This window comes from Patella vulgata, chromosome 1 (assembly GCF_932274485.2).
Source record: "Patella vulgata chromosome 1, xgPatVulg1.2, whole genome shotgun sequence".
Lineage (NCBI taxonomy): Eukaryota > Metazoa > Mollusca > Gastropoda > Patellidae > Patella > Patella vulgata.
In genome coordinates, this window is record NC_065879.2 from 79,321,847 (window position 1) to 79,344,112 (window position 22,266).

At 39.0% G+C, this 22,266-nt stretch overlaps 1 protein-coding gene across 1 annotated transcript; it reads left to right on the forward strand.

Moving 5' to 3' along the window:
• Nucleotides 1-534: 534 nt before the first annotated feature.
• Nucleotides 535-17,678, forward strand: LOC126814215 (proteoglycan 4). The gene is made up of 3 exons (XM_050539230.2): nucleotides 535-2,979; nucleotides 15,207-15,269; nucleotides 16,249-17,678. Exons 1-3 carry the CDS (start codon nucleotides 832-834, stop codon nucleotides 16,255-16,257), a joined length of 2,220 nt encoding a protein of 739 aa, XP_050395187.1. The 5' UTR covers nucleotides 535-831; the 3' UTR covers nucleotides 16,258-17,678.
• The last annotated feature ends 4,588 nt before the right edge of the window (nucleotides 17,679-22,266 follow it).

Below are 22,266 nucleotides of genomic sequence, written 5' to 3' on the forward strand. Positions count from 1 at the left end.
CTGATTTCATTTCATTTGAAATTTATGAGTGCATCCCACCCTTCCGCCTAATTTGCATTTGTCTACAGCTCAGATAATATTTAATTCGTCTCGTAAAGAGTGCAATATTTTGGCGCTATATAACTAATTTGGCTAGCCCCCTGGCTGCATCCCACCCATTTTTCTTTCGCACAGTATTTCATATACTCTAGCAAGAGTAATATAGGACGATCTATATGTTATTGTATGTAGCAGTCTACCGCTAGCAATAAAACCCAAAGTCAACGGGTTTAATCGACATCCTGCAGAACATTCCGCCAGCTACAGTAATTAAAGAAACATCTGGCAGCCTCTTCTGGCAGTAAGTGATCACCCGATCATATCCCACTCACCAATCACTATATGGATGGCAATGCAGTGTGGAGTTGGTTAACCGGTATAGGATCTAGCGCCCGACATTCACTTCGCTCTCTAGGTAATTCAATACATGTACACGTTCTCATGCAGTCGGCACGCGCATTAATAAACAGGTTTCTAGCAGACGACTGACTCAAGTTGAGGAAAGCAGACGATTAATTTGTTCGCGTGTTTTCGCTTCCCTACCGTCTGGTGCCAATATTCCACCGTATTTGGGTTAAGAACTACTCACAAACCTATGACGTAGTACGCTAGTGTTGCCTGCTATGTGTATGAGGTGTGCTAATGTTGATTTAAAGAGGATACGTAGAATTATAACTTCGAGGAATTCATCATCGCCATCTTGTGTTCAGCCTTTAAGGCTCTAAGTTTGTGAAAGTTTGGGAATATTTCCACGGACGAAGGGATAAAACCCGGATATATGAGTGATAAATTATGAGTTCGGAACCGTCTGTTAAAACCGAAGTTTGTGGTGCCTTTCAACCACAAGCGTGGCGGAAGACCTTGTGTGTGAACTGCTTCCATACGTTAGACGAGCATGGCGGCACCGGTGAGACGCCTGCCGCTACTACAGACTCAAAAACCACAAAACCCACAGAGAATAAAAGTTCACCGAAAACACCGTCAAAGATTCAACCGAAAACACCCGAATCACCAAGTACACCAAAAACAGGAACCAAGTCACCATTAGCTCAATCTACGACCGGAAAGTCATCGCCGTTGTCAAATGTAAAAAATGGCGACAAACCTGTAGTTAAGACTGCGACACAAGATGTCAGTAAAACAACGAAAGTCGATGCGAAAAAACAACCGCCGAGCGTCGCCGCTAAACATCCGCCGGAACCCCCCGGTAGGAAAACAACGCCCTCTCATACACAACAGACAACACCACCAGATGGCGGGAAATCTGCTACTGTCTCTAAGGTCGCAAATTTTGGGAAAGTCGCAACTGGTGTTGGTGATCCATTACGTAAACAAAATGGCGCCGATGTTAAAACGAAAACAACACCTGGAATTGGTAAAAGTGACACAAACATAACAACTAGCGGCAAGGTTTCTCCTGTATTAAGTAATAAATCCCAGAAATCAGCACCAGATGACCACAAATCTTCATCCAAACAACCGTTTACCGCCCCTGTTGACAAAAAACCCGGACTTAGCCTAGATAAATCGACGAAACCATCTCGAGTTGAGGACAAACAGAAACAGCCCGAAGATGAAACAAAATCAAAACCGTCTAAAATATTCGGCTTGATGAAATCCTTTGGAAGCACAGACGACACATCGAGTGACGTAAGAGGTACTGTAAAGGATAAAGCGCGGTCAGAAAAGAACGAAACGAAGCCAGAAACAGACGTAAGCAAATTCCACTTGAAAGATTCTCAGATTTCGCCGAAAGGTTCGAGTAGCGAGCAGAAACAGTCATCAAACAGTATCAAACCGTCTGCTATAACCTCTAATACACCACCATTAGCACGCGCTAATGTTCTTACAGACACGAGCAAAGGTAAACAGGCAGAAGTTACGTCACGGGGTAAACAAGGTCTCGGTGATGGAACTAAAGACAGGCAGGAGAGAAGTTCAAATCATTTAGATTCTGTTTCTTCTAGAGGAGGCAAGGATACTGCTCAAACATTAGATAGTTCTAAAGGAAAGACATTTGCACCCAGTTCCCTAATTAGTGCATCGAAAGGAAAGGATAGTAATGTCAGCACCAAGGACACGATATCTAGTAAACATTCGGACAGTTCTAGTAAGAGTTCGGAGGTTTCCTCTCATAAAACTGATGAATTATTGAAAAGTAAGGAATTAGAATTAGCCAAGTTAACTACAAAATTAAAGGAGATGGAGGAGAAATGCAGGAAATTGACGGAAGATAATGCCGCACTGAAGAAAATGGCGTATGACTCGAAAAAGTTAGACGTTGAGAAGAGTTTGAGTACCTGTAAATCACAGCTAGCAACTATGGAAGCCAAATGTGCCAAATTACAAGGTGATAATCAAGACTTGCAGAATAAAATGAAAATGAAAGATGTCCAATCAAACAAGGATAAACCGGATAGTAAGGCCGTTTCACAGTTAGAACGTGATTTGGAAACGAGTGATGCCGAATGTCAGGAACTAAAATCCGAAAATTTAGAATTACGGAAAGAATTAAGTAATTTGAAAGTCGAGATGGAAGAAATGTATGACACGTTTAAAGAGAACGAAATGGACGAGTTTCGTGAATTACAAAAGGAATTGGACTTGGCGTCGAAAAACTGTCGAATTTTACAATTTAAATTACGTAAATCTGAACGGCGTAACGAGCAGATTGAGGCGGACAAACATGGATACGAAGACAAGCTCCGCAGTCTCCAGAGTCAGTTCACCTCAGATGACGCCCGAGATCATATACGTGCATTAGAGGAAGATTTAAAAATGGCTAAAGAGGTGTCGGTAAGACTGAATGACGAAATTGATATGCTGGAAGATAAGAAGTGTAAAGTGGAAGATGAAAATCGACAATTGACGGAAATTCTCGAGCAGGCGGATAAAAAACAGTTTCGAATGGAGATGGATATTGATCGTCTTAAAGATCAGGTTGGTTCGCCATTTTTTTAGTATCTTGTTTTTTTTAAAAACAAAAAGAAATAAAATGAAATGGGGTTTATCGTCCTACTTTTCTGCACCAACCGGGCTAATGAAGACGGGTCTACGCCATGTAGTGTGCTATGAAGGAAATATTGCCCGGCGTTTCAGTTTAGTATTCGACAAATTCCACCTGTCAAGGGTTCTTTCACGAACACATCAACGTCCACACGAGGAACTCGGATTTTAATCCCTCTTGCTAGTCCCTTCGTCCTGCACCACTGACAAGGGGGAACCCTGCTTCAGTCGGAGCAGAACACTAGGGCGCCATTTCAGTCTTCTCTCAAACGTCACTCGTCTACAGAATATTCATAGTGACAGATTTTGTTAGATTTTTATCCGTGATTAATACAAACAATAATACAATATTGTCTAATACTCAATCTGATTAAAACACATATTTCGTTTCGCTTTTTATAGTTCAAAATTTCGTTTTCCCTGTCTTTAAAACAATAGGATCTGAAAGAGTTGTTATGTAACCAGCGTTCTGGTTGATGTGGCGGATCAGCCAATGAAACGGTCTGTTATGGCGAGTTCTTGGAGTGCTGTGCACGGAACTATGGGCATTCCACTAAAACATCAACGCTGATTGGTTAATCAAAGGTTCAAAAGCCGCTCGTATGACCTCTGACGCGACCTTCCACTACAACTGGTCAGATCTCCATGTAGTAGAGGCCATCGAAAATATAAAAAAAAACGAAACGAAATATAGATCTGTATTTTAATCAGATTGGTCTAATACTATGACGAGATAACAACAACTAAATTAGTTAATGCACGTGTCACATATTATGATCAATTATAGAATCAGTTACAGATTGATGGTAAAAACAGACCCCCCCCCCTCCGGCACTGCTTCTCTCTATCTCTCCCTCCCTCTCTCTGAAAGGGGGATTGAATGGCCGAATTGTTAGCACGTGCGCGCTGTATCATAAGGCCTGTCATTGAATCAACTGGCGTGGTTGAGAATCCCTGGTTGTGCGTGACCAGGAGTAGGGTTCCCTGTCCAACCTCGTGGGTTTTCTTCGGGTCCTCCGGTTTTCTCCCACTGCTAAAGATCCCTACGCGCTTGCAAGTGAATTATTGAAATAAAATTAAACCATATGTTAGTCCCGAAATGACCTAGTTTGTGTCGAGTGGACGTTAAACCCCATTTCTCTCTCTCTCTCTCTCTCTCTCTGAATACAAGAAAACGTCACTTTAAACCTGTTGTTAAATGTACCAATGAATAAAAGAGATAATATGAGATGGAACATGATAGAATAGGTCATATCTCAACACGTGTTCCATATTATAACACGATGTTACTTGTTCTGTGTACAGCTTCCAATAATTCTGTCTGGAAATCTTAGCTTCGAGTTCGCCGTAGAAACTAGGAAATAATTTAAGTGTTTATCATTCAGCTTGCCATCTACAGGATTTTAGGTGGGGGTTATATTACAGCGCCTAGTCGTTCGGATGGCGTGCACGTAAAATAACAGTTAGAAATCGTCGATTAGTAGTCGGAAACTCCACTGCCAGGGGGGGGATCACGGTGGATAAGTGGGTAAGGCGCTGGCTCGCTAGCCTTGAGGTCGGGTGTTCGATCCCTGCCTTGACCGACAAAGTTCATCCAGATTTTTCGGCGTGGTTCTTCCTTGTCAGTGATGCAGGACGGAGGGTCTGACAAGGACAGCTGTCTAGTTGTTCGGATAGGACAAAAAACCAAGGTCCCGTGTACACATTGGCGTGCACGTAAAAAAGATCCCCTGACAGTTGGAATTCGATATAAGAGTAGGCCGTAGTGCCGCTGTCCGGGCAAAATGTCCCTCATAGCACACTGTATGGCATATGCCCGTCTTCATTAGCCCAGTTTGGAGCAGAACAGTAGGACGTTAAACCCCATTTCATTTCCACTGAGCCCTATAGCTATATCCATCTTCGTTAGCTTGGTGGATGCAGAAAAGTAGTCCCACCCATTGAAATCTCAATTAAAGATTAATCATACAACTGTAAATTAGAAGAACAATAATTAAACATTTTTGACTTGAATGATTAGACAAGATAAATTTAATTGCATGAAAACACCCACGGGGAGCAGCGTATAATTAGATAAATCACATCCACATCAAACCAGTTAAAAGTAAAACATGATATTTGATATTATTATCTGATTATAATAACATATGCAGTAAACCTTCACATACTTTGAGCTTGAATGTGTTTATTTTGACCAGATTAACAAAGGAATATTACACACTTTTGACTTGAATCTGTTCAGTCAGATTATTATAACAATAAAATACTACATAATACCAGTGAACTATCCGGCAATGTGTTTATTATAATAACAGTAAAACAATAACGATATCACTTGAATGTTTTTAATTTGATTACAATACCAATAAAACAAAGATATTAGATAATGTAATAACAGTAAAACAATATCATATGAATGTTTTTAATTTGACTAAAATAACAATAAAAACAAAGATATTAGATAATGTAATAACAGTAAAACAATAACAATATATGAATGTGTTTTATTTGATTAAAATAACAATAAAAACAAAGATATTAGATAACGTAATAACAGTAAAACAATAACAATATCATATGAATGTTTTTAATTTGACTAAAATAACAATAAAAATAAAGATATTAGATAATTTAATAACAGTAAAACAATAACAATATCATATGAATGTGTTTAATTTGACTAGAATAACAATAAAAACAAACATATTAGATAATATTTACTTGGATGTGTTTTATTATAATAATCTTTATAGTACATATTTTTTTATTTACTTTTGCGATATTTGTAAACCATCTGGCCTAGTGATTCCGTAAAGATGCATTATGGGAGATTTGGATAAAAATCTGATCGTTCGCGCTATATATACTAATTCCGAATTAGATAATGAAAAATGAACATTATTATTGCACATTTCAGTCAAATTACTTTATTCCTACGACAATAAACAAAGTCTCGATTATACGTTTTAACGTGAAATTATTAAATGGCGCGGGTGTTCTAATCCATTAAATAACAAAGATGTTCAATGACCCAGAGAGTTGATTATGGGCTTGTCGTGTGAATAAATGTCTACATAACAATTTTTATAACATAATTTAAAGTCAGAAAAAAAGACCTACATTACATTTAATTTACATTTTCCTTGGTAGCCACCCGGTTAATATGTTTTCCCACGTGAAGAGATAACTGTTAGTAATTAGAGATATTATGATTAGTAATGAGTTTACTTGTCTTGGGATATATCAAAGTTATACATGACGTCATAGAAACCTGTGTAGAACATAAACACATTAATTGATTGCAGGCATGGTGGTGGTGGTCTGCAGGTTAAAGAGAGGGTGTCACGTGTTGTCTTGAATATTCGTGGCATTTGTAGATAAGTAGGACATTAAACACCATTTGATTTCATTTCAATTTTATAATGACTACATCTATTTGGCGTTAAAAACAGAAAGGTCGATTTCATTGGATGCTATTTGTTTGGGGACAGGGTTGTAGTGGGGGCGGGGTGGTATTGACTTTCTGTCTTGGATAAAAATAAATTTCACGTCTATAGATCAAACTAGTTTTAAATGGCATCATAACTGTTAGCCAACAACCAAACACGGGTAGAACGTGACTCATCAAAAATACTAGAGTTATACGAAGCGAATGATACCTAGATACAAATTTATATTCACGAATCGAATGATATTAGTTAACTTTCGTGAATCGAATACCAGTGAATATTCGCGAATGGAATACAAGTTAATATTCGTGAATCGTACAGTGTCATATTGAAGCATTTTAGACATATTTGTATAAAATTAATATTCAATTTACTAGTCATTATAATTTCTTAGTTTTTTTTCTTAGTCGTGAACAATACTTAATCCTAAGTAAGTCAGTAAATCAATTACATTCACGTTTCAAAACAGTCCGGAATTGACTTTGGCAAAATACCGTATTGAGATATGGAATATTCAGACTGGTGCAATGAGTCAGAAAGCCGGGTTGAGTTTCTTTAAAACAGATAGTTTTTGTGGTTAATGTTATTTCAATATAAGGCATCTTTTATCTCCTAATCTAGTTTGTGCAGGGTTCAAATGTATGACGTCACAGTTGACCTTGTAATGTGTATGTAATTATTGTAAGCAAAACACGTGTTTCGTAAAGATTGTTTTTGCTGCAGTATAAATTAAGGAACTATTAAAAACAGACACAATTACTCCCTTGTTAAATTGGCTCCATTTCATTCAATTACTATGAGAACGAATGCTCATGATATACAGGCTCACACTGTAAACTTCCACCTTCGTGAATAGTGGGAACAGAAATGTTGCAATACTGATTGCTCCTTCTCTACAAAATGAAATGAAATGGGGTTCGACGTCCTACTGTTCTGCTCCCGGCAGACGGTCATACGCCATACAATGTGCCATGAGGGAAATTTTGCCCGGACAGCGGTACTACAGTCTACGCTTATATCGAATCCCAACTGCTAAGGATTTTTTACGTGCACGCCAATGTGTACATGGAACCTCGGGTTTTCGTTCCATCTAGATTAGACAGCTGTACTATGAGGAAAATTTTGCCCGGACAGCGAATGTCCGGTCCACTCTTATATCGAATTCCAACTCCCAAGGGATTTTAACTAGCATGCCAATGTGTACATGGGACGTCGGGTTTTCGTCCCACCTATAGACTAGACTGCTGTACTTGGCAGGCACTCCTTCCTGCACCACTGACAAGAGGAAACCACGCCGGAAAATACCGATGAACTTTCTCTGCCAACACCGGGAACGAACCCGCAACCTCAAGGCTAGCGAACCCGCGTCTTACTCACATATATAAAGAATAATCACCGCTAAAACATGGTTTAAAATCTTAAATGTAAAGGAGCTAAACACCTTTGATTTAAGTAAATAATGGCAGTGTTTAATTATGTTGATCTGATGTTTTATTTGAATGTTATCTGGCAAGATCTAAACGATCACATTTTTTATTTCAAATGTTTTTTTGTTTCGTAAGTTTTTGCTTTGAAAACGAAGTTTAAATAAATAAAAATAACAATGGAATAACAATTATTTTTATAATGAGGATTCAACTAGGCTTCTCTAGTCTTCACCAAGTAATGATTTCAGATTAACGTGAATAAAACGATTTAATTTTGTGTGGAGGACGCTTAGAAACCTTTATCTTGGCATTGATTTTATCTGTATAGACCTACACGTAACAAACTGAATTAAATCGGAAATTGTATTGCTAAAATCAACCAATCGCGTTGATAAGTAATATTATATAGTTTATGTTTGTTTTGATCCATGTCCTAACCAGACCTACATTTTCTTATTTCAAATTGTTATTAATTTAAATCACCTGAGAGCAGCCCACGGAGTTGAATTGTCGGCGCTATATAAAATACTTTTTATAAACTTGGGGTCATGGATGGCCGAATGGTTAGCGCGTGCTGTTTCTCACCTTACCCGGTATGCAAGAGCATGCTTGATTTATACTGACTTCTTCTTGACCTGTAGCACATACACCATATCATATTTAAATATTCCACAATTGTTCACTGTTGAATTCACAACAGCACTGGAACAAAAATTAGGAATCATGCATCCACAATTCTAACAACCAATACAACATACAGGGTCACAATATATACATTAGAAGTCTGAAACTAGTACAATATACCGACACGAATTCATAACAGATACATCGTGGGTTGCAAAATTAACTTGTCCAATCCAAAGTTTGTATAGTTTTGAGGAAAATAAGTTTAAACTTCCGGGTTTCTATATTTCTGCCAGTTAGTATGGATACTGGTATTGACCAATGTTAGTTACATGCATTTAACAAGACCAAATTATCTAAATGTAACAGAAATATAGAATCCCGAAATTTACTTTTCTCAGAACTATACAAATGTTAGATAGAACTAGTTAAATCATAAACCAACGTATTAAGGTGTTTGTATTATGCCCGAGTTAATATCTTCTGAAAAGAATGAATGAATGAATGAAATGTTGTTTAACGTCCTACTGTTCTGCTCCTTACCTGGGCTAATGAAGACAGGCATACGCCATACAGTGTGCTATGAGGGAAATTGTGCCCGGGCAGCTGCGCTACGGCCTACTCTTATATCGAATTCCAACTGCCAAGGGATCTTTTACGTGCATCCGAACGACTAGACAGCTGTCCTTGCCAGGCCCTCCATCCTGCATCACTGACAAGGGGGAACCACGCCGGAAAATCTGAATGAACTTTCTCGGCCAATGCAGGGATCGAACACCCGACCTCCAGGCTACTTCTGAAAAGAAGGACAGGTTTCAATATTTGTCATTTCTAGACTTACATGTAATAAACTTAATTTCTATCGTTAATTATTGAGGAACGTGGGGTTGGGGGCGTTTCTCCTGACACCCCCAAAAGGTTCTACTTCGCCCGCTGTGTTCTGAAAACTTCAGTGTTAGCTACAGTATATTATATCATTCTGCTTCTTCCATTTGCCACGTGTTATTCTACTGGTATAAGAAGTTACCATGGTTACACAGATATAAATACACAGGGTTCCTGGAACTATGTATATATCAGGCACATAACTGTATTTAAAGACTTACACCTTGTAGAATACAGCATAATCTATCGTCTTTAAAGGGACAACATAACTTAACGCACACGTATCGTCATTAAAGGGGCAGCATAACTTAACGCACACGTATCGTCTTTAAAGGGACAGCATAACTTAACGCACACGTATCGTCTTTAAAGGGGGGGGGGATATGGGGTTTAACGTCCACTCGACACAAACTAGGTCATTTCGGGACTAACATTGTTTAATTTTATTTCAATAATTCGCTTGCCCGTAGGGGTCTCTAGCAGTGAGAGGAAGCCGGAGGACCCGGAGAAAACCCACGAGGTTGGACAGGCGACCCTACTCCTTGTCACGTACAAGCGGGGATTCGTTGACTCAATGACAGGCCTTATGATACAGCGCGCACGTGTTAACCATTCGGACATCCAACCACCTCCTTTAAAGGGGAAACATAGCACAGTCGTGTTGTCTTTAAAGGGGAAATATAACGCATACGTTCCGTCTTTAAATACACATAACTTAACACACACGGAACGTATTTAAAGGGACAGCTTTACTCAACACATCGTCTTTAAAGGGACGACATATCGCGTTTAAAAGGACAACATACCAGATACAAGTATCGCCCTTTTTGTTATCTTCTTTTAATTATTATAGCGAGAACGGCCACATCTTATCTAATGCTTCTGTAAGTTTAGAATATGACATTAATTGTCAGCTCCTCTTTGTAATCCTTGAGTTGCATTTATCGATTGAACACATTAAAAACACAACACAATTTATATTGAAATACAATCACTGGTTTATGCATACCATGACGTTTGTGCTTGAAAACGATAAGAGAATACTTGTCGAAACGTCGTGCTATATGTGTACAAACCAATGATTGTATTTCCATATAAATTGTGTTGTGTTTATTAGTTGTTCTTTGATTTGGATTAATTAAAGATACATTGTTGGTTTGATTACATTTTTGACGAGTCCGTTGATAAAGCCATTGCTGAGATGAAGCCGATCGTGCGTCCAGCAGTCGACAGCCATGGGAATAAAATCAATAAACATACTGACTTTCGTTTTTTCTTTGAAATGTGTAATGTGATCCACCTAGAACACCCGACAGCACTTCTCAATTTATACTCATGAATCATTAAAATGCTATTTATAAGAGCGTATATCACAACACTTCTCAATGTACACCTATGAACCATATAGATGCTATTTATAAGAGCGTATATCTTACTTTGATCTATGTGTAAAATAGAACCATTGCCGAGAATATCTGATACCACTCCTCAAATTAATCTCATGGACCACGAAGATGCTATTCAAAATAGAGTGTGTTCCCGTTTTATCTATGTGTAAAATAGAACTGTTGCCGAGAATATCTCATACCACTTCTCAAATTAATCTCGTGGACCACGAAGATGCTATTCGTAAATACGTGTGCCCTACTTTTATCTATGTGTAAAATGATCTGTCAAGAACATCCGATACCTCTTCTCAAGTTATACTCATGGACTATGAAAATGCTATTTATAAGAATGTATGTGTAAAATAATCCACGTACAACAATTGTCGAGAACTTGCCAACAAATAATCCAGGGAGAAAAAATCTGATCATGTAGAAAACACATTTCTTCTGGCTTAAAATACCAATGTACTGCCAAATTCTTTTACCATAATTACTATTGGACTAATATCTTAAAGGGGATGGCCCGTATGTATCTTAAAACACCAACGGTTGTACTGTCAAATCATTGCTATTGGTCTAATGTCTTAAAGGTAATGGCCTGTCATTTTTACCGTAATTCATGTTCCTCCAATATATTAAAGGGGACGACCCACCCGTCTATTTCTGTAGTGTTTTTTACACCCTTATTACTATTCGTACAGTATCTTAAAGGTGGTGACCCCCTGGTTAATGATGACGGCTACTTAGGTCAACTTTTGGATAATTCTAAGCCCTATCCTTAATAATTAAAGAATGCATTTGTGGCGTCGTCAGCGCTACCAGATTTTTTAATGTGGCGGATGCAAGTCCCTTTTTTTAGAACATTGGTCAATTCTACGCGTTTCTACCATTTCCAATTGACAACTGCTAATGCTGATCCCGCCAGTGTCGTCCTTTTATTATAAGGTTTAAATAGGTGGATTATCTCTAAGAAGTACAACAAACAACTTTATCTGTGCCAGGGGAGTTGGATGGCCGAATGGTCAGCACGCGCACGCTGTATCATACGGTCTGTCATTGAGTCCACTGGCGGGGTTTCGAATCCCCGGTTGTACGTGACAAGGAGTAGGGTCGCCTGTCCGACGTTGTGGGTTTTCTCCGGGTTCTCCGGTTTCCTCCTACTGCTACAGACCCCTACGCGCAAGCGAATTATTGAAATAAAATTGAACCATGTGTTAGTCCCGAAATGACCTAGTTTGAGTCAAGTGGACGTTAAACCCCATTTTTCTCGCTCTCTTATCTGTGCCAAGTGACAATTGTAGCACCTAAAGTTCTAAAATGTGTAGGCATACCCTGAATCACATAGTAGCCTACGAGATCCGTCATTGCTTGTAGCGTAAGGAGCCGTATACCACGTCTGCATTATTCTGGATGGTACAGAAGTGAAATGAAGTGGAATTTAACGTCCAACTGTTTTACTCCGACTGGGCTAATGAAGACGGGCATACGCCATACAGTGTGCTATGAGGAAAATTTTGCCCGGACGGCGGCACTACGGTCTATTCTTATATCGAATTCCAACTGCCAAGGTGTCATTTACGTGCACGCCAATGTGTACACGGGACCTCGATTTTTCGTTCCATACGAAAGATTATGTGTTTCTTATCAGGCCCTCTGTCCTGCTCCACTGACAAGGTGGAACCTCGCCGGAAAATCCCGATGAACTTTCTCGGCCAACGCAGGGACCGAGCACGGGACCTCCAGGTTAGCGACCCAACGTCTTACCCATAGAACCACCGTGGCTCCCTGGATGGCGTAGAAGATTAGAACGTTAATTTTATTTCGTTTCATTTAAGATGTAAACTTGGGGTTATGGATGAACTGATGACTAGAAGATCAGTTTACAGCAACTCTTGTTGATAAACTACTAATAAAACCTAATGTATCTGATAACACCCTGATAACCGAACGTGTGTAAACTGACTAGTGATTGGTTAAAGATGATAGGTTACTATAGTGATAATCACTATCACCCAGCAGGTGCGAGTAGAAGATGTACCAAAGTGGTTGTTATATTAAGATGTTTACATACTTTGATCTCGTTAAGATAGTTTATTTGATACAGAATTCGATATAACTGATGATACTAACTTCTTAATCTACCCACTATCCTTAGTTTTGGGCCCTGACCTATTATCCTTAAATTTAGACATTGACCTACTATCCTTAAACTTAGACATTGACCTACTGTCCTTAAACTTAGTCACTGACCTACTATCCTTAAACGTAGATATTGACCTACTATCCTTAAACGTAGATATTGACCTACTATCCTTAAATTTGGATATTGACCCACATTCCTTGGACAGTGATCCAATATCTGTAATCTTGTATATTACCCCAGTATCCTTAAACTTGAATATTCAGTCAATTGCATAATGATTTATTACCCTTAAAGGGACTGTCCCGATTTGAACAGAGTCTCAAAAATAAAAGTCTGAGTACGTATGAAATTTAAGCGCCAAAATATAGAGGAATGGTGTATTTACCTTGTGTCAAAATGTCAGCTCAAAATATTGAGTCGTTTGGGCGTGAACGTCAAAACTGCTTATCCGGACACGTAACCCATTATCTTTAAAATTGGACATTGGCCGACAATCCTTAAAAGATGCCAACAAACCAGAGTAAAGTTAAACAAGAAATACACCACCTATAGTACTTTTATCAAGAACACATTGCTATTCAGACCGATCAATTGTAACTTACGCTATCGGCAATTAAAGGACAATATTGGTGCCAGTCATTATCACATATGTGATAGAACTGGTTAAACACATTCCAAATATTATTTTATCACAGAGATCATTGCTATGATAGATGTGTAATCTCTCTTTCTATAATCGGAAGTGACGAACGCAAAGGGAAAACATGAGTTATCCCTCTCTATAACTGACTGAAGTGACGAGTGATAACAGATACACGGGCGAATTTCTGCTCACTAATAATTCCTTCGAAGACCAAAAGTTGTAGTGTGAGACTGAAAGGATAAAATAATATTTGGAACGTGTTAAACCAGTTCTATCACATATGTGATAATGACTGGCACCACTATTGTCCTTTAAAAGTTTTAAATTTTAGATTGGTTTCTATAAATTTCAAACAGTCATATTTATGTATTTTAGACGAGTTAACATGCATTCTAGAGAAACATGGCAATAATAAATATGGTGTACAGGTCACAATTCTATAGAATACAATTACTGCTTATTACTGAGCGACGTTTCGATTAGGCTTCTTGATAATGACTAGAGAAGCCTAGTCGAAACGTCGCTCAGTAATAAGCAGTAATTGTATTCCATAGAATTGTGACCTGTATACTCCAGTAGAAGCAATAAATATGGTATTTGTTTGTAATCGCCCCCTCCCCCTTTATACTTACATGGTAATTGATTGTGTTGAAAGGCTGCGACGGTCCGAATCCGATACGCATACCAATTTATTGTTGAGATGACCTATATGGCCCTCTGGGAGCCACGGTGGCTAGGCGGGTAAGACGTTGGCTTGCTAAACTGGATGTCGGGTGTTCGATCCTTGCATTGGACCAAGACGTTCATCAAGAGTTTCCGGCGTGGCTCCCCCTTGTCAGTGGCACATAATAGTGGGCCTGGCAAGGGACAGCGTATAATCGTTCGGATGAGACGAAAAACGAGGTCCCGGGTACACATTGGCGTGCACGTAAAAGATCCATCGGCAGTTGAAATTCGATATAAAAGTAAACTGTAGTGCCGCTGTCCGGGCAACATTCCCTTCATAGCACATTTTATGGTGTATACCCGTCTTCATTAGCCCTGTCAGGAGCTGAACAGTAGGACGTTTAACCCCATTTCATTTCATCTCATATCTGGGTATATTGATTACAACTCGGGATGAGTGGTGGAATTTCAGGGTTCTTTGATATTTTAACCGTGACGTATGAACGGGAATATGCCATAAAATAATGTCACGAAATGACGTCAAAAGATTGTATGAAGAATTCAGAATCATAAAACTCATTTTAACACAAGATACAATTTTATCGATACACAATTACTGAGTTTAATACTAAGTGACATTTCGACGAGGAGGATGCGCTCATCTTTATCAAGCAAATGATACGGGTATGTGAATAGTAGGCAAATACATACAGAATATGCAACAAAAATAACAATCAAATACAATTAAAACTTAACACCTTTGATTGAATAATGGCACTATCTCTGCATCGCATTAAAAATGTTAAATTGTTGCAAAATCTAATATACTTGCCCTCTGATTTCACAATCCGATTCATTAGTCTGGTAGCCAAACGTATTTTAGTCAAAAATTCGTCTTCTAAATGTCATTCTTAGTTTTCTGTTTATTTGTTTCAGATTGCTGATTTAAAACAGAAAGTACCCAGATCTCAGACAGAACAAGATACAAGAGATAGACGGGTCAGTACTTTTATAATTCTTAATTTTATTTCTCAATAGTCCTGGGACCGCATTTATCAAAAGTTCTTATCTACGGAGAATATTTCTCTAGCTGTGATAAACGCAATGCTGGAATATTCTACTCTAAGTACAAAGAAACCCAACATCTGGGGATTCCAGTACGAAGAAACCCAACATCTGGGGATTCGAGTACGTTTGTGATTATTTACATTTAAAACTTTTCCCGAGTTCACAAAGCATTCTCAGACTTGGGTTAATAATTTACTCTAAATTGTTCGCCTTATTTTATTTTAACCAAAATATAGCCCTTTATAAAACTTTTGTTATTTTATTCAAATACATGTACATCGATAAGAAACTATGTGTAAAGTTTTATGTTTCTGGATCAAAGATATTTCCCATAAACAGTGACTGAAAAATGAGTAAATTCTTTACTTAAGTCTGAGAATGCTTTGTGAACTCGGGACCTAAACAATTTCCGCCTAATGATTGTTTTCGTTAAAAATTTGTCTGTTTGAGGATATGTGTCTACTTATATTGTGAGTTGAACTTTTACTCGTCTCACAATTTTTTTTCTGTGTTTACTCGTGCAGTTTATTACAGTCTCTGTGTGTCAAATTTTCCACGGCTCAATCCGAAGTCCGCCAATTGCTAAACAACCAACACTTAAAACCAACTCGCATCGGTAGCCATTCTATCTATTATTATAAACTAACGGATGACCCGGCGTTGCTCGGGCCGTGTCTGTAACTCCGAAACCGGAAGCAGTAGACCAATGCCACCTAGCCTGTTACTCTTTGGTCCGAGCTACCCCTATACTCCGAATTTCAGCCCCGGGACAGCCCTAATGTAGCCGCCAACCCCGAACAGACAGACAGACAGACAAACAAACGACTGTCACAAATATTAGTATATATGTATAAAAATAGTCTCGATTCATTTGGTGCATGTATGTTTACTTTTGTCTTCGTCATTCCAGACGTACTAAACTTACTGGTGAGATGTATTATGCGTGATGAATGAATATGATCGCCACGTGACTGTTTTCCAAGTCACGTGACCGGATACCACTGTGGGTGCAAGACAGCTAGAAGTGTCAGTATGAGTGGCTATGGTGAGGCTGGGGAAGTTTTCCTACAAAATATAAAATATTTTTTACTGAGGCTACAAAAAATATACAAATCGTGTGGATATTCTTTTTCTTTCTTCTTGGAAAATAATTGCACAAAATTAAAACCCGTTGCAAATAATTAACAACAAATTTAAATGATCCCAGTATAAAAACAGTTACAGGGACAACCATGATTTAGCCAGAAAGAATAGTGTCACTCAATTTACACATAATTCCCAACCATTGCCCCATTTAGGTAATGTTACTTGTCGTGCAAATAACAGGACATGCCTTTACATTGCAGAATCCCCGACACAACTTTTCAATAGGACGAAAAATAGTCACTAGTATCGTTCTGTCAAACTATTGAACACCCTCGTACGCCATCGTTGAAAAGTGCAAGCCAATTAGAGTTATCTTCTCTATCACGTGATTTCTAGTCGGCCACTCGGTAATACAACTACCATTCACCACCACTGATAATCGCCAGGTTGAGGTTGATCGTAGCCTTTGGTTGTTACAATACATGTCCCATAGTTCGCGTACCTTCAAAATATCCGACTCTGGGGCTTATTTTTACCCCCAAGGCCTGTCTAAGGGGTATACACACGTTAAGCGCGACAACAGTAACAACAAATATTATAAATTTCAAAAAGTAATCGCAGAGTATTCTTCATCCGTGGATCTGATATCAAAGACCCGCTTTGAATTTAAATATTCCGGATCTCTACAAATAAAATCATTTTAATTTGCGGAAACGATGTCATGTTCTGTAAATTTTCTTGAAATTTAGAAAGCGTCAGAAAAAACACATCTATTTAAAAACACAGATTAATCAACTTGAAACAAATGTAACGTCGATTGATGCACACGGTTGTTTTCGTTATTGATGTCATTCTGTTAGATATCTTCTTAAATAAACGAATCGTTATCGACATCTTAACTTTGCACAAGATAAATATTTCAATGCTTGAACTGTTTAGAAAAAAAACTTTATCCACAGTTACCCCCACCCCCTCAAAAGTTTAAACACGGCATTTTAGAATTAGTTCTAACGTAAAGTTAATTAATTTAAGTATTGGAATTTATAGATATATATAAATATATGGGTGACACTATTTTCTTCAGACAAGAAATTCCAAAATCCTTAGAAAACGAGAAATGTTAAACAACAATAAACTTACTAACAAAATTCACAATTTTATAGTAAAACACTGATTCCTATTCACATTCTCTTAAATTATAATCAATAAACAATGGTGTATTTTTATTTCAAAATAAAGTTTTAATTTATCAAATTTCTACTTTCAATTTTTTTGCACATTTGTATTTCATCTATCTTTTCGTTTCGTAAAAATGTGATTTCACAATTTTCACACGCCCTATCACTCGAGTAACTCACTATGGACATTGACAACGTGTTCAGCTACTTGCACCCAAAGAGGTACTGGATTATTATTCTTTCGTCTTCCTACTATCTTCACTATTATATCTATTTATTATTTTTAATATTTCGTTCCGAATCTTTTTAAAGTTTGAAAAGAACCGAAACGAAACATTATTTTTCAGTTGCACGATTTAAATAAAAAAAGAAATTGAAATATATTCTGAATATATTTATCTTCGAAAAATCGAAATTGGCATGACTTTAGCATGGTTTTTGGTGTAGAATCTTATTATTATACTTTATATATTCCATCTTTTGCTCTGTGAGTTATCCCTTTTGTGGTGCAAGTAGACGCTCATTGGTTAGTTTTGTTTAGATTTAGTTTAAATCCAATACAGGGTTGTGTGTGAATTTTTTGAAGTGACATCGTTTACGAAAAGAAAGCGGTGTTTGTGACGTTTGAGTTAGTGCAGCAGACTTCCTGGGTTTGTTTTATGAGGAATGGATTTGAGGTTATAACCTCTTCAACACGTCACGTGGGTGTTTTTTTTTTGTTTTATTAATAGTCTTTGGTTAGAGATGCGTTCCCTCGGGGTTAATTAACGCCGAGGAGGGCCCGTGGTGCAGACAAAGTCAAGTTTGGCGTGAGGTCTAGGGATTACCCGCGAATTTTATAAAAGCAGATGCTCTGAGACACTATACATGCTCATTTAGGTGAACACATGTTGGGGTTTAAGTCTAGTAAAGCCATGTCGACGGTTGGTGGGGACAAAATAGGCACTGCTCCAGCACAAAGGCTCAGGGGGAGGGGGGTCCTACGCAACCTCTATCTGAACACACACATGGGCAACCTCAAAATATATTCTTGTGATTTGCAAAAATACAATTAAGACAGTAAAGAAATCGTATCTGGTGAACCTGATGAAAACTTAATGGGGTGACTTGTCAATGGCGCAGGGGTTGGGGGAGGGGGGCTGTTTCTGATTCATTCTGATTAAAACTCAGATCCGGTGTCGTTACGTATTTTATAGTTATTCAAAATTTCGTTTTAGTTGTCTTTACTACACAAGGTTAGGCCACCGAAAGTATAAAAGAACGAAACGAAATGTAGATCAGGGCCCTTATTCACGAAAACTTAAACTAAGATACAATCGAAATTTTAAGAAATACTGCAATTCGATTGGCTGACCAATATGCAGATTGGATATATGCAAATTGATTTTACTGGTCAGCCAATCGAATTGCAGTATTTCTTAAAATTTCGATTGTATCTTAGTTTAAGTTTTCGTGAATAAGGGCCCTGTGTTTTAATCAGTTTGTTTCGTATGACACCGAAAAACCGAGGCCCACCCGTATAATTATTGGCATGAACTTGGCAATCTATGAGGAATAGACGGTGATGGATCTGGTTGGGCAAAAAGATCCCACATAGCTGTCCATTCCTATAACTTATTGGGGGCCGTGATGGAATGTCGACTAGAATTCCTGGAGTTAAAATTCCGATGTTCGTCAGGAATTCGCAGAAGAGCAGGTGGAAATTTTTTGACACATTGCACGCGTGGCCATGACAAATAAAGAATGTATGTACTTCCTGTCGTGGGGGGTTGGATGGCCGAATGGTTAGCAGCACGTGCGCGCTGTATCATAAGGTCTGTCATTGAGTCAACTGGCGTGGTTTCGATTCCCCGCTTGTACGTAACAAGTAGTAGGGTCGCCTGTCTAACCTCGTGGGTTTTCTCCGAGTCCTTCGGTTGCCTCCCAAGGCTAAAGACCCCTACGCGCAAGCGAATTATTGGAATAAAATTGAACCATATGTTAGTCCCGAAATGACGTTAAACCCCATTTCGCTCTCTCACTTCCTGTCGTGACGTTAAACATCATTTCTTCAATTTATAATACTGAAATCTAGGAGACATGGACAGACGATGTGTACAGAAAGTTAAACTGCTACCATTGTTTTCAGCCCCTGGCAACTTTTAACGTCCTCTGTCCTTGTTAAACAAGGCGATGGTCGTGACGCCAAATTTTACATATTCCAACGCCCGGTGAATAGTTCAATAATATTCAAAATAACCCTCGTGTGTGTCCTACTTTATTTGCACGATTGGTGTGGACAAATAGGACATTAAACTCCATTTCATTTTTTGTTTACAAGTCAAATTTAGCGGGTCACTTCTCATGTCTGGGACGTATTTTAGCAGAAGTGTAGCGATTGCAAAACAGGGTTCTGGTTCGCCTGTTGTGTGGGTCCCCATGTTTTCTCTCAAACTTAATGAAACGTCAGCTACACTGTAAATTTAGAATAGTGGTAACCTAGTTATGTTCAGCTGAAGTTAAATGCTTTATATGTCTGAATGAATCGTTTTAAGCAAGTAGGAGTTATTCCCCTTGGATTCATTTGCGTACACCTCAATTTGGATAATGCAATCCTCGGTTGTTGTCTGATCTAAACTGGTCAATTTTTCCGTCAGGCACCTTAGGCGCCAACGCTGGTAAGTGACAACAGGGGGTACAAAATTCCAGATTGTCCCACACCGAGATTTGAATCTATCCTATCATGTCGAGAGGTCTGTATCCTACTGATTGACCACCGCAGCCCTTTGTAGCCTCATCTTCGTAAAAAAGGATTTTTCAATTTACCCCCACTGCGCCCCAATGAATTACTGAAATACAGATATGCCAGGTCATGTTAGGTCCGATATAACCTACTTTGTGTTGAGTGGACGTTAAAACACGCCATATCTACTATACCATCTCTCGTTATACTACCATTGGTTAATGGGACATAACTCTTCCTTTCTCACGTTCTTTGCCTTACTAGTGTTGATAATATGAATCGTTCTTGATATAAACAGGAGCGGACTTGGTTGCATCTTGGCACTCGGGGCAACTGGTTTCTTTGGGCTTTCATCGTGGTTAAGAATGCGTGACACAAGGAGGAAAGAAACCAGCTTTCCCACACTACACGTATAAATCATTTTTCCCCTCGTATGCGAGGTCGTTTTTTACCCGGGTCCTCCGATTTCTTCCCAATGCTCAAGAACCCTACGCGCAAGGGAATTATTGAAATAAAATTTAACCATATATTAGTCCCGAGATGGCCTAGTTTGTGTCGAGTGGACGTTAAACCCCATCTCTGTCTCTGTCTCTCTCTCACTGACCAGGAACCTGCAATCTGTGCTGAACAGAGATGGACCAAGGATATGATCACCGAGACACTGATAATGGGAATGGCGTGATCAATGGTTACGAAGATCAAAATATCTGTATTTCTATTTGTCTGCCAACCGAGGTCCCGTGTATACATTGGCATGCACGTAAAAGATCCCTTAGCAGTTGGAATTCAATATGAGAGTAGACCATGGTGCCGCTGTCGGGCAAGATTTCCCTCATCGCACACTGTATGGCGTATGCCCGTCTTCATTAGCCAAAATCGGAGTCGAATAGTAGGACGTTAAACCCCATTTCATTTCATTTATTTGCCTGCCCCTTACATTCACCTACTTTAAAGAATGTATTACGTAGATTCACCGTTACCACATTTTATGTAACTCCAGTAATCATTTGGTTATTCACTAACCAGAAGCTCGCGGGTTCGACCCCGGTTTTGGTGCTAGAGGTTAATCGGGATCTTTCAAGTCTGGTTTCCCCTTGTCAGTGATAAAGGACAGAGGGACCGGCAATGTTATATCCTCGCCATTCGTGCCAATATCATATGTTATTAAATTTGGCTGAATCCTTCAAAAATCATCCCACTGAATGACACCATGTATGTCTTGAAGGGCCACAATGAATTTCTATCTTCACCGCGTGGGGTGAGGTCACGGTGACTAAGTGGGTAAGACTGGCTCGCGAGCCTTGAGGTCGGGTGTTTGATCCTTGCATTGACCGAGAAAGTTCACCCCGAATCCGGCACGGTTCCCCCTTGTTAGTGATGCAGGACGGAGGGCCTGACAAGGACAGCTGTCTAGTCGTTCGGATGGGACAAAAAAGCGAGATCCCTTGTACACATTGGCGTGCACGTAAAAGATCCCTTGACAGTTGGAATTCGATATGAGTAAGCCTTAGTGCCGCTTTCCGGGCCAACTTTCCATCATAGCACACTGTATGGCGTGTGGCCGTCTTATTAGCCCAGTTCGGAGCAGAATAGTAGGACGTTAAACCCCATTTCATTTCATTTCATTTCACCACGTGGGTTTGAATGACAACACGAGCTGACCGGAAATGAGACTGCTTTATTACAAGAACAAAAACGGAGAGCGATGATATAACAACGTATATGACGTACATGTAAAAGAACACTTGACAGTTGTAATTAGACGTAGACTAGGCGGAAACGCCGCTGTTCAGGCAAACTTTATCTACAGCACATATTGCGTAGGTATACCTGTCTTAGAAAAGCAGGACGTTCTCGTTACGGGGGGTTGAATGGCCGAATGGTTAGCACGTGGGTGCTGTATCATAAGGCCTTTCATTGAGCCAACTGGTGTGGTTTCGAA